General features: G+C 29.9%; 1 protein-coding gene across 1 annotated transcript; it reads right to left on the reverse strand.

Moving 5' to 3' along the window:
- Positions 1-4,261: 4,261 nt before the first annotated feature.
- On the reverse strand, positions 4,262-9,117 carry LOC120092039 (receptor-like cytosolic serine/threonine-protein kinase RBK1). Its single transcript, XM_039050229.2, has 9 exons — positions 8,824-9,117; positions 8,662-8,712; positions 8,081-8,569; positions 5,891-6,148; positions 5,493-5,644; positions 5,321-5,400; positions 5,098-5,233; positions 4,834-4,983; positions 4,262-4,744 (listed from the first exon to the last, which is right to left on the reverse strand). Exons 1-9 carry the CDS (start codon positions 8,834-8,836, stop codon positions 4,577-4,579), a joined length of 1,497 nt encoding a protein of 498 aa, XP_038906157.1. The 5' UTR covers positions 8,837-9,117; the 3' UTR covers positions 4,262-4,576.
- Between the last annotated feature and the right edge of the window lie 5,568 nt (positions 9,118-14,685).

Raw genomic sequence — 14,685 nt, forward strand, 5'->3', positions numbered from 1 at the left:
GGAGGTGGTTGTCGAAGACTTAAGTTGGTTCCCGAAGTGTGACAGCAATAGTAGTCGACAATGGAGGATGTATGGAGCCATTGAAAATATTGGAAGAAGGGAGAATTGGAGTGAGTTGGGGTGAGTGGTAAAATATACCAAGTCAACTCAACTCATATTGGTGACCCAAACATCTTCTAATATTTCAATTTTATATCACTAATAATTTAAAATGCATTTCAAACTTATCATTAGTGTATTGTATGAGTAGTTTATCATCACTCATTCAAAATCGGTTTAAATTTTGATAGTTGGTATATCGATAGTATATTAGTAGTCATTAAAAATTCACTTCAAGATTCAATTGTATACTTATAGTCATTAAAAATTCACTTCGAGTTTGTCATTGGTGTATAAATAGTACATTAGCACCAACTGTAAATTCATTTCAAGTATAACATTAGTGTATCAATAGTACATCAATTACATTTATTCTATCTAAATTTCAAGTATAATATTGTATATTATTAGTATATCAACGTCAATTCAAAATCTATTTCAAGCATAACAGTGATGTATCATAAGTATATCAGTACTTCTTAGAAATACATTTGTTCCAGTATATCAGTAGTAAATAACCATAATTTCAAAATTTAACTCCAAATGTAACATTAATATATCAATAATTTATCAACATTCATTCAAAATGATTTCCAATAGGACGAGTTAAACTATTTTAAATCGATGACGATGATGTACTAGAAAAATATTACTATAAAACAAACGAATAAGAATTCAAGTTAAGTCCATAAATAATTGTTGATCGGTAAATCTAGTATAATAAATGTTAAATTTGATACCAATTGAATAACTAACTGATCTACCAAATACAAAGTATATTAGTTGACCGATAAATAAAATATAAAGTATATCGATTAATAGACACACCAAACATAAAGTATATTAGATATACTACCGATATGCACGCTTATCACCAAAGAGGGTAAAGTTAGAATAATAAAAAATGAAAACCAGTACTCGACGAGATTTCCAATAAAAAAAAAATATTGATTCGTTGAGTGAACTTGTATTTACATTGATTTGTAGTGTAAGTAGGTACTATCTCTAATATATGTTTCCTTTGATGTTTTCTCTCAAATATTGAATGAAGCTTAGGAAGTTGTAATTTTGAGATCAATCAAAGCTTTAGTTTTTTGGAATTCAAGTAAACTTTAGTCTTTCAAGTCTTCAATCTTCAGAAGGTTGTAGTTTTGAAATCAATCAGAGTTTTAGAGTCTTAAGAGTTTCAAAGCTTCAATTCTCAAGTCTCGAGAGCTTTAGTATTTTATTGTCAATTCTTTCAACCCCCATTAAATGAAGGGGTAAGACCTTTATTTATAGAAGATTTCCATGGACCTTATATGGACTTGGGCCCATTTACTTTTGAGCTCAAAGATTGTGCTTGGGTCTAGACTAAAGTTAGGTTTAGGTCCAAATTCCTACCATAGGCTTGAATTAGGTTGGATTTCAAACTTAAACGATTTGACTACTCAACGATGTGATATAGGCTTAATCATTGTTGAATTTGACAAGCCTATAATTTTGACTATATGGGCAAAAAGGAGACACATGATATTTATTTTTAGTTAGCTCCAAACTTTAATTTAAGGGCACCATAACTTTTAATTGACTATAAATTTAATAAAATTTAGCTTTTGGGATGACATGAGAAAATTTGGTTGGCCAAAGTTTCTTCTCCCACAAAGGCCTCTTTTTGAAATTTATGCACGCTTACAGTGCATTTTGAAAATATTGCAACTTGAGCAATAATTTCGGCTTTTGATGATCCAAATATGAATTTGGTTTGTAAATTGATTTTCTACTTTGTACATATTTGCATCCATTGGCCAAAGCATATATATATTGTTTGGCTTCATCAACAATACAAATTTGCAATAAAATCACATAATTTTAGATAAGATTTGGGAATTTATTAGCCCATTAGGTTTTATTTAGAATTTGGACCGAATTATGTAGAATATAATCTTAATAGAAACGAGACTAAAATTAAAATATAGAGTATATATTAGTACGTGTTCTAAATGCATTTTGAATAAACTCATAAATATTTTAAATAAACCTAGTATATATACATTAAAAACGAAAAACAAATGAAAACAAAGATTTGTAACCATAATTTTACATTAAATGTAGTCCACAAAAATTGAAGATTCTAGATTTTAAGTCACAATCTGAAATCTATAGAACCAAGTGTATATTTACAAAATAACTAAATATATATCCCAATTTCAAATATATACTTGTGTAAATATGACAATGTATGTGGAATATATATCCTAATAAAAACGATGCTAAAATTAAAATATGCAATATATGGTACATAACATCCTTAAATTTATACTAGTTTTAAATACATTTGGAATAAAACTTGTATATATTTGAAATAAACCTCGTATATATACATAAAAAATGAAATATAGATGAAAAAGAATATTTGTAACAATAGTTCTGCATTAAAATTAGAGATTCTAAATTTTTGATCAAAATCTCAAATACGTAAAAAAGGAAAATTTATGACAAATTTGTAATTAATTGGAAAAAGTATCGTTCAAAAGAAAAAACTCCTAAAATCAAAGAAATGATATTATGACAAAATCTTCTATTAATGAAATATAAATCGAATTTAATAAATACTAAATTCGGTTTGGATTTTTTAAATATTTTAATTATAAAGTAATATAAAAATTTAATATGAGAAAGAATGTATTATAAAATAATATAAAACCGAAAATATTAAATAAAAATATACAATTGATGATGACATATAATGAAATTAATTATTTAAAATTGTAAAATAATACGAATATTTAATAGGAGATAGAATGTATCGTGAGATTAAAATTGTCCAAAAATTTTGAAAATCTAATTATAAAATATAATTAAAGTTTCAAATGTTTCCTCAATTTATGAATTTGACCCAATAGAGATCACCTTTTGAATAGACTACTGGTAAATTCTTTTTCTTCCAACTTTACCCAAAATTCTTTCGGCTACAGAAATCTTTTCCCTTTGACTTTTATTAAAAACCAGTGCAATTTTTTTTTTTTATCTTCTTCTTCCTTTTCCGATTTCCATAGCAAGCTTTAGATTCGATGGGATTTTTATTTGTTTTTTTTATTCTTCTTCTTTCTTTGTCTTCTGCTTTTGATTCCATTTTTGGATTGTTTTCTGTGCTTCTATCTTTTTTGTTTTATTGCATGATCGATAGGTGAGAAAGGTACACCAATTATTGTTATTGGAAATTTATATTTAGATATAAATAAAATGCGGAAACTAAATTATAAAAAAGATTACAAATCTACATGATAGAACAAAAAAGAATAACTGGTTTACCTCAAATTCGAGATTACGTTCAGTCTTCTACCATTGCATTCGAAGATTACAAAGAATCCTCAAACTATATCACAACTCTACTATTTATCTTGAAATTAACAGTAAAGAGAAATCATCGAGACTCTTATATTTCTCTCATTTTCCCACTGTCCACGTTCTCGCACACAAAGAAAGCAAGTTGCCGTAAGAATATGTGTATTTTGGTTCCTAAATTTTTAAAATGTATATTTTTAGTATGTGAGTTTATAGAGATAAGTTTAAAAGGTACAGTAGTTTTCTTATTAATTTAAATTAGAAAAACTATTTCTTTTAAAAAATACCTGTTTTATCTAATTTTTTAAACTTATTTTTTAATGCAAAATGTCATATAATTATGTAAAATAACTTTTTTTTTTAAAAAAAAATACTTCAATGACCTTTTAAACTTATTCTAACTTTGGGACTAAAAAGATACATTTTGGACTAAATGCTAAATACTTGTGAACTAAAAATGGAATATCTAGAGAACTCAAAGACCAAACACACCTATTCTTCAAAATTTGGAGATTTGAAAGGTAAGTTTCCCTAATTTTTTTAATATTTATGTCCACTCCATCTTGTTTCAATAATTGTTTTGGTTTTGTATTTTAAAATTAACCGACATTGTGTTATTATTTTCTAATCAAGTATTAAAGTTTAGTCACATAATATTAAGAGTCTGTATCTTTTATGGGCTTAAATAAGAGAAATAAAGTTACTTGAAAGCGAACATAACTCATCATATAGATGTGTGTTAAAGACTAATCTCTTGTAATTCGGATTTTTCAACCACTATTATACAAAAAAAAAAAAAAAAAAAAAAAAGAAAAGAAAAGAAAAAGAAAGTCACTTCCAATAAAATAAGGGTATCACAACCATATAAAAATCAATATACAATTTCTGTTTCTCATATGCCAACGAATATGCACATACATAGATATATATATATATGTGGTATATATATATATTTAAGCGGCCCTTCTACCATCTCTATGTGTTTGACAAAAAGAAGAGCTCTTCAATAGGCATATAACAGAGCCATAAAAGTGACATTGACTTGTGTGAACATTATCTCAGCCTTTGACACAATTGCATAGGCATCATTTCATATAACTTTCAACACAAACAATTTAGCAATTTAGAAGAAGCACACAAACATAAGGCTTCACTCCAAAACGAGCTCCCTGTGACGACTAAGGTCGTTCAAGTAGTTCGAATTACTTGTGTAATCTTCGAGGTCGCAGGCTTCCAAAAAGAACGATCGATCCCCATCCATCGACTTATGTTTTAATTGATCTAATGGTCCATCTTCTCCATTCAGCAGCTGTACTACCTACACTCCCACCACCACAAAACTCAAGTGAGAACAGTGAGATGTATGGAGATATCAGATGTCCATTCCATGAGACCCTCCCCCCTTACCCGGTTCATATGTGGACGCATCGACGACGAATGGTTAATGCACATTGAAGCTGCTAACATGGTTCGTCTCATTTCGGTTTGATCGTACTCATCTCTTAACTTTGGATCTATTAATTCCTTGAAGCTGTTGTTATCAAGTAATGGCTTTGCCTGCAAAATTAAAACCTTTTCTAAGTAGCATACAACCCACGAATCAGTCAATACTAACTTATTAAGATGCTTAAACATAAATACTACTTAAAGCTATGGAGCTACAAATCATACCCAGATCACAAGACTTTGCCGACTCGAATCAACTGCACGACGGCCAGTTATGAGCTCAAGCAACAAAACACCATAAGCGAAAACATCAGTCTTCTCATCCACAATTCCATGCATAAAGTACTCTGGAGCCAAATATCTGTGACCAATTTAAAGATCTCACACTTGTAGATACAATCTTGTTATAGTAATCAAGTCGAATCGCATAATCATATAACTAACTCACCCGAATGTACCCTCGATGGGGAAGACGACATGGTGAGCCCAATTTTCAGGTAGCCACTTTGCCAATCCAAAATCAGAGATCTGCAAGGGAAGAAAGGGCATTCATTGTTATGCAAAAAAAAAAAAAAAAATGCCGAAAACTCCTCGATGCTCCGACCGGATAAAAGTGTTACCAGTGGTTCGTAGTTCTCATCAAGCAAAATATTAGAGGCTTTGATATCTCTATGAATGATGCGCCTCGGACATTCACAATGAAGATAGTTTAATCCTTCTGCTACACCAACAGCCACCTTAAATCTTATCTTCCATTCTAAAGATTCCGCACCTGATTCAAAGCATTACCTTCATCAGCCAAACATACCTTTTTAAAAGATTGGTTTTCCCTTGTCCAATTCAATCCAACCTATACTTTTTGAATGTGTGTTTTAACTTCAATTTTCAACTCACTACTAATGTTAAAACAGACATAGCTAGAAGTGGCCTAATTTGTTCATTCAAATGAATTTTTCTTTTATAGTGCAGATCCCCATCGTCGAGATTCTAATACAATACTTATAGGTGAGTGACGAACCGAAAAGGGCCGAGGCAAAGCTGCCATAAGGAATGAATTCAAGGACAAGGTAGAGGCCACCATCAATTCCAAACCCGAGCAACCGCGCAGCATTCGGGTGGTTTATATGGGCAATAATTCCAAGTTCTGATAAAAAATCAGCAGTTCTTTCCTCATTTTCTTTCTCCTTTTTCATAAGTCGCTTAACCGCCACGACTTGGCCATCGGATAAACAGCCTTTGTAAACCTCTGCTTGTCCTCCTTTTCCAAGCAAGTTTTCTGAAACAGTTTGAAGCATAAAATTATGAATTTAGAACCATAAAGACAACCAAAACATATTTACACTTGAGTCTGAAAAGTGGTTGGGTTTTATTTGGTTATGAAAGGCTACAAACACTGAAAGAAGACAAGGGACCAACTTGTGAAGTTTGATATTTATGAATTGAAAACTGAATATATTGACTTTCAAAGCTAAATATTATGACAGGTTACTAACCTAATTTCAGTTAAAATACCAACTACTTATACCAGTTAACTATTGTAAATCTTCAACCTACCCATGTAAGTTATTCAAACTTATATTAAACAACTTTATTGGCAAGAGACTTTAGACCAAGAATGCAATAACTAAGGTTGCAAAATCTCATTTGTCAAATATCGTTTAATGCATACTTAAATGCCCTTAACTTTATGGGTGTAAGACCAAACAAATCACTATCATGTTGATGGAAGGAAAAATAAACCATCTTACCAAATCAAACACTTAAATACATCTTGAGCTACAATCATTTTTGTACAATTTATCATCGAATCCAGATAAAATATTAAATTTATATAGAATAGAGCATATTTAATTTATATTTCTAAAGAGATTTGGAGCACCCACTCTACTTTATAAAAAAAATTAGTTTTTTTTCTTGAAAAGAAAAAAAGAAAGTCTATGGTGGTCTTGCTCACTCAATCTCTTGACATGGGACAGAGACTAGATGAAGCTAAAATACTTGTCAGAAAAATTAGAACCAACCAACGACAATCAGCCATGACTAGCGGAAACAAAGAAACATAAACAATATTGACTCAATTTTATAGACCAAGATTGAATTATAAATGTTGATTATGAGGGTTTAAATAAATCATTTTAAAAAAAATTAAAATATTTAACTACTACTCGAAAATAACTTTTCAAATTTAATTTTAAACCATTTTTATAAAGTGTCAAAAATAATAAAGTGTACACTTTGTAGCTTACAATGGTGACAAAAGGTTAAAAAGGGAATAACATTACTGAAGTTGGAGATTTCATTACATACTGAGCCATAATGCCACGTGTAGATAATTTATTAGCCCAATACAATTCCAAAGAGATTAAAAAAACCACAAAATAAATATTGAAATATATAAAACCAAACCAAGAATGACAAACTCAAATTATAGTTGGAGATTTTTTATTTATTATTATTATTATTTTGTCGGTGTGAGCGGTTATTCAAGCATTCAACTTTTTAATTGATGGTAAATGTTTAAAGTAAATCAATCTTTTTATGCTATTTTTTTAATATAATAACTGTAGGGAAATTCAATAATCTCGTAATCTTTGAGACATTATGTCAATTGAATTATATTCATTTTAATAATTTTAATTTTATTTTTAAAATTTATCAATTTTGTTACATTCAAACCATCTATGGTTAATTAAATTTAAGTTCATAAATAATGAATTTGTGGGATGTACAAAAATATGTATTTGTTACTTACTTTCTCAAAATATTCTAAAAATTCAATTTAAAATTAAATTTACAAATACTACCTTTTAGTTATTATATATATTTGTTATTTACTTTCTTAAAATGTTCTAAAAATTCATATACACAAACAATTCAAATGCTAAACGGATCTTAAAACTTTAATATAGAAAAAGTGAGAAAATAAACATGATTTTTAAGAAGCTAATTGAATGCATTTCAAGATACACCTATTTCTATGCATTCTACTTTCATTATGCATATTAAAATTATAATTAAATATTTGAAAAATAAATTAAAGAAATTTTGTCACAAGAAAATTTGTGTCTAATAAGTACAAACTAACTTAGAAAAAGTTATTCAATATGACAAAAAAAATATATATTGGAGAAAAAAATGAAAAATGGAGGCTATAACTATAACTAAATTTGTAATTTTGAAAAAAAAAAAAAAGAAGGGAATTTAATACCTTGGCTGAAATTGTTGGTAGCAGCGGAGAGCTCGGAGAAGCCATAGTTCCTCCATGAAGGTTTGCAAAAGGGAATATCATCGCTGGTGATAGCGTCATCGGCACTCCGAATCCTGGCCAATTTCCTCTTGAAATTCTTCCTAGAAATCTCATAACTGGCAGCAAGTAATGGAATGGTGGAGAATCTCCAAACCGATTTTTTCTTTATGCATCCGATCATCGTCTTCCATGGAATTCCACCACCCTCTTGGAGAAGAACCGCCGGTATTAACTCCTTGTCTGCCACTGTCAAGGTGCCTTCTCCGACCCCTCCGCCGCCACTGCTGCTCTCGCTCTGGTCCGAATCCGTCCCCACAATCGGAATCTCAAACACACCCCTCGGCGAGTTTTCACCGCACACATATTCCTCCTCCACCGCATCTTTCACTTTCATTCCTTCTTCTCCTTCTTCTGTCTCTTCCATTTCCTTTTTTCTTTTTCCAACCTCCCCTGTTTTTTTCACCAATCCAACCAATTGTTTCTTCGAGAAAAAAAAAAGCAAACAAAATAAAACAAAACAAAAATATGGGAATAGAATTTACCAATCTCCACCTCCGATTCTGGAATCTGATCTGTTTGAGCTTGAATCTCCACTGCATGAATAGAAGAAGAAAGAGAGATGGGATGAAGGAATGAATATCATCTGAAAACAGAGAGAAACAGAGAAGGGCAATGAATCAAAATGAAAAGAAGAATGGATTTACCTTGGACAGTCATGGTAATGGATTTGGGAAAGAACAATAAGAAGAAAGAGATGAATGAATCTCCTCTAAAGGGGAAAAAAAATTGAAAAAGTGGAATCTGAAGATGAAATCAAAGAAAAGGGGAAGGAACCTCCGTCACATGATCTGGGGATCAGAAATGGAAGCTCCCCCTGGATAGAACAGAAGGAAATCAGAGAGAGAGGAAATTGAAAGAGGAAGAAGGGGGTGGGTATATCTTTAGGAGGTGGTTATTCTTTGAAGAGCAGAGGAAGCCAAGGAAAACCAACTTGGAATTGGAATAAAACACATGCCCCTTATTTATACTCACACTTCCTTTCTACTTTAGCGTCCATTGGATAATAACCCTCAATTCAATTTTTAATTTTTTTTTTCTTTTTTAAACACTATTTTTTTTCATTTTTAATTTAGTTATGGAAAATCCTTTTATGTGGCCTTCGGATAAGATGTGGAGTTGTTTAGTCGTGGAAAATAGTGCAACAAGTTAATAAATCACGACATAATAATGATTAATTGCAGTCTAATATCATATCTCGTACACCCTTTTTTTTTTAACGTACAAAGAAAAGATTTTAAAAATCATTTTAAAAAAACAAAAACTACCCTGTGACAATTTTTTACTATACGCCTCTTGGGTTGCACCATCTAAGTATTTTACAATATTTTTTTAATCGTGGGACCTACGAATATATGGGCCAAACTACTCCTCTTGGAACCAAAATATGTGACATTCATTTTTTTTTATTTAAAAGGATGATTGGTAACTATGTTTTCATATTTTTAAAAATAAAGTCAATTTTGCTAAAACAATTAAAGATTCACATTCTCATCTTTTTCTTTTCTTTCTGACATATGTGGGATGGAAAAATTGAACATCTCGATATTTGACATACTAGTAGGGTTAATTTTTTTTTTCCACATAAGTTTATCAAGTGAAGTAAAAGATGTGACTTTGTCAAAATTTTGAAATAGTTTATTAAATATTAACAACTAAAATAATTTGTTATAAGATACAAATATTAAAATAAAATGTTCGAAATATTAAGAAATAAAATACTATAAGTTTACAATTTTAAAGGTTTAAATTATTTACTTTTCATGGAATGTTTCTTTTAACTATAATAAACGAGATAAATAAAATTTGAACTTCCAATTTTAAAGAAAGAGAATAAATGTCTTAACGATTTAGTTCTATTAATGTATCGATCACTACCAGACATATTTATTCAATAATGTACACATTTCATATTAACTAACCTAAAATAATATACCTTTAACAAGAAAAAAAAACTTGAATTAATACACCAAATGTATGATTTTACCATAAATTTGGTAAGAAGGAACATTCAAAGTATATCTAAGAAGACCCATGAAAAAGGGCTATCATAGATTCCCCACAAACACACAAGACTCTATTAAAATGATGGAATCTTATTATCTGTCTCCCCAAGCAATCTCAGCCGTTAAATTTTCCTCGTGGATTTTGCCGTAACTGCCGCACCAATCCATCCAGAACGCCGAACATATCCGAAAACCAACCGTCCGTAAGTATTGTATATCTGCAGGGGCAAATTTGGTAGTTTTAGTAAAAGACTTATTTCCCACGTGGATGCCTTCGAGAAATCGCGGATTTTGATCCAAAAAGTTTTTTCCAATTTAATAGTAACATCATTTTTTAAAATATACTTTTTAAACATTTTTTTCATCTTTTCAATTTTAAGTGGGAGATCTACCACGTGAAAATATCATTTTACCCCTCAATAAATGGTCATTGAATATGAAATCACCAACTTACGTAAATCACATATCTTAAATTAGAAACTTCAATCTTTAATTTCACATTTTGTTTTCGAGATATAAATACTTTATGTGACGTCCCAACTTTAGAGGGGAAAAAATAAATTAGGGGTTTTGAGAAGACTTACCCTTGAAAAACCAAAACCTTCTTCACGAAATCCCTTGAACTGGTCACAAACAATTCGTATAGGACACTGCAAAGAGATCTCACAGATCACACACGACAGAGAGTCTGTGTAAAAACAAAATTATGAAGAGGATTAAAATCACGTAACAACTTCCCACTTCCTTCCACGATCTGATGAGAAATATATGATAACTAATTTATTATATATATATATATATATGTTACATCATATATAACACATAACCTATAGTTCTTATATTGTATCAAGTACAATATTACATATAACTTTTAATTCTGTCATCAATGTATAGTATTTAACATAAATCACATTTATACTAAATTTAGTTATATGAATCTCATCCATATAATTAATATTTAAATCAAGTTCGAATTTAATTTCTCTCTAAATAAACTTTATACTATAATGTACAAAATACATTATATTAATTATATCATATATAATTAATTTAAATTTAAATTAATTACATCACATATAATCAATTCCATCAATTAATTTGAACAATTCAAATTAATCGAAAATCAATTCTTAATAATTTCTGTTGAGCTATAGAGGGGATCTTATGAACATGTAGATTGAAGCTCCAATGGTACTAAGCTCCAATGGTACTTGCATAATTAATTAAACTTCTTTAATTATTAATTAAATTATTCGACATATATTAATAACCGACCACTCCACTAAAAACCGACAACTACACTCTTTACACTAAAGATATATTTCTGTGTCCATTGGATATAACCAGTCAACAGTGTGTTAACTCTTCACAAATTGCTCGTAAGTACAGTTGAGCCAAAATTATCGTTTTGCCCCCTGTAGTTATATCTAACTCCTTAAGTATCACTTATCCCTCTAGTGAATAATAAATCATAGTCCAACTATGACCAAACTCCTCTCGAGCCAAGAGAGGGTGTGGCGCCACATTGTTCAAGCCCCGAAATCAGTCCTTAAGGGAGCAATTTAACTACTTACCTAACATTGGGGAATGAATGAATTCCATCTTGTGTAGTTGTGTTTCCAGCTCCCCAATCAGACGAATCCCCAAAATGGTAGGCTTATTGAGTCGACAATCTGACCACTCTCATCCATACAAATCAAAGGACCACCTTTATAGGCTCACAATCCACTTAGGATTCAGGTCATGTCATCTATGGTCATCCGGGTGAAATGTAAGTATCTATTATCAATGGTGCTATATAATAAGACTAATCATTTCGTGGTCTGGTCTTATACAAACCCCTTCATATAGAATACCCCTACTCACATGTCTCCACATGAATAATCAAGATCATATCATTTGTAGCACTTTACACTAATTGTAACATCTACAAAGCGGGCTGTATTCATACTGTCACCAGAAGGTATCCAACCTTATCCATCTACTATAGACTATTTAGGTTACCAGTTAAACATGATTCACCTGTATGTCTCTACATACATGTTTAAGTTACAGATGATAACTTTGAATATTAGTTTATTGTTTTGTGGGTTAATGTTACTAAATGTCGAATAAAACATCTCATATTTTATTAAATTAAAAAATTATTTGTACATTACAATTAAAACTATAGAACCCACGAGATTTAGGATATCAATCCCAATAGTTCTTATATATAGTATTTATATATTTATTTGTAAAATATATAGTATTTATATATTTATTTGTAAAATAAAAATTTACGTAATTCCTCGAATTTGAATTTGGAAAAAGTAAGGTCTCGTTTAGTAACCATTTCACTTTTTATTTTTGTTTTTGAAAATCAAGCTAATAGATGCTATTTCCATCTCCAAATTTCTTCCTTTGTTATATACTCTTTAACAATGACTTAAAAAACAAGCAAAATTTTGAAAACTAAAAAAAAGTAGCTTTTAAAAACTTGTTTTTGTTCTTGAAATTTGGCTAAGAATTCAACTATTGTACTTAAGAAAGATGCAATTTTTTACAAGAAATGAGGAGGAAATAGACTTAAATTTGAAAAACTAAAAAGAAAAGATAAAATAGTTACCAAACGAGACATAAATAAATGAGACATTTTAGATTTTTGGTTCTATTAAAGTGATCAAAATTCGAGAAATTCCCACTTCTTTATTCAAATTTACTACTCAAGAAACGGCTTAAAATGTAAATTGGAAAGGAAAAAAAGTAGCTATGAGGGTAAGTTTGTTGGCTAAAGTGTTAAGAACACAAAGTAGAGTTTTTTCTTTTTTTCTTTTTTTTTTTTACGAAATTTAAAGAAAGAATCCGAGATTTAAATTTATTAATCAGAATGAAAAAAAAACATAGACTAAATGAAATACGGTAGATACATTACCTCTATCTCTGTTTCTATTGATCACTACTTATATTACTTGGGTTAGGGTTTCAGAAAAGGTGCAGTCAAGCTGAGACGTTCACCACTGTCGCGATATCACAGGTAATGTCATCCGAATTTTGGATTTTATTCAATCAGGTTGCATATTTGAAATTGGGTAAGGGCTTCAGAAAAGCAATCGGGTTGGTGAGTTCATCCCCAATCTGATATCATTAGTCCCTTGTATCTCCCCTTAACTTTATTTGTCACGTTATATGATAGCATCGGATTCGGACTTTAAAAAGGCGTTGGGCTGGAGATCTCATCCTGAACGCGAGTTCATTGAAAAGGGTAAAAGTACCCTCTGACCTAAGCAAAAAGTTATAATTCGTAAGATAATGAGAGGTGGATCATAAAACATAAAGACATGCGAAAGAAGACCATCCATATAAAAAATTCACATAAATGTATCATCGATTAAAAAGGTCAAATATTCAGAACTTCTCATATTACATAGGTTGTTATAAAAAAAAAATAAATTCAAATTCTTTTATCTTACAATTCTTTATGAGAACGATATGGCTGTGCAAGCCGAGTTATTTGGTTAGTTTATGTGTCAAGGTTTAAATGAGAATAATATAAGGTTTACTTTTTTAGATTTTCATGTGCTCCAATATGTCTAGATTAAACTAGAAGGATAGTTCATAACCGTTAATGTCAATTTTGGTCACTAAATTTTAAAAAATGTCCAATAAATTTATATATGTTTTTTTTGTTTAGATCAGAGAACTTAAAATAAAAATGCTAAATAGTCTTTTAAAATTTTGGAGAAATATCAAGTTATAGCCTTTAAATTATGGAGGTTGTATCAATTAAATTATGAACTAATAATTGTTTTAATTTAAAGCTCTTGAACTTTCTTAACTGTATCAATTTATACCATTCTCTAGCTTTCGTTCTATCATTATTGTGTGAAGTTTATGATTTGAGTCAATTAAACTCCTAAATTTTTATAAGCAATCAATTTAAACCTTTTCATTACGATTACCTCTTAAAACGGTTCATGCAATGATTCTCAAACATTTGTAGACTTCTTCAAATGTCGGTTTTACAAAATGGACAATTAGAGTAAATACATTGACGATTCTGAAAAGAAATTATGACAGAGTCTAAACTGAATATTCATTTATGAAAGTTTAGGGGTTCAATTGATACCATTATAAGTTTTACACGAGATTTTCCTAAATAGAACCTAATGAATGGTGTAAATTGATACACTTACAAAGTTCAGAATTTAAATTGATATAATTATTAGTTATGGATTTAAATTGATATAACACCTAAAGTTTTAGGGGTATAAATTGATATTTTCCTACCATTATAATTGTGTCCAATAGGTCTAATATGAATCACGAGCATAGGGTTGCTATTAATAAACTTGAGTTGTCATTAATGTAATTTTAGCTTTTAAATGATAAGTTAAAGTCTAGGTAATTAATTATAGGGGTTACCAAACTTGCCAATTATGGCCATGACTTTTTGCGTATGACTTTTGGGCATATCAAGGGTTAGAGTTACTTTTAAGAAGTGGCTATAGATACATGCAAATT

This window comes from Benincasa hispida, chromosome 11, assembly GCF_027475165.1.
Source record: "Benincasa hispida cultivar pf3 chromosome 11, pf3_genome.v1.1, whole genome shotgun sequence".
Taxonomy (NCBI): domain Eukaryota; kingdom Viridiplantae; phylum Streptophyta; class Magnoliopsida; order Cucurbitales; family Cucurbitaceae; genus Benincasa; species Benincasa hispida.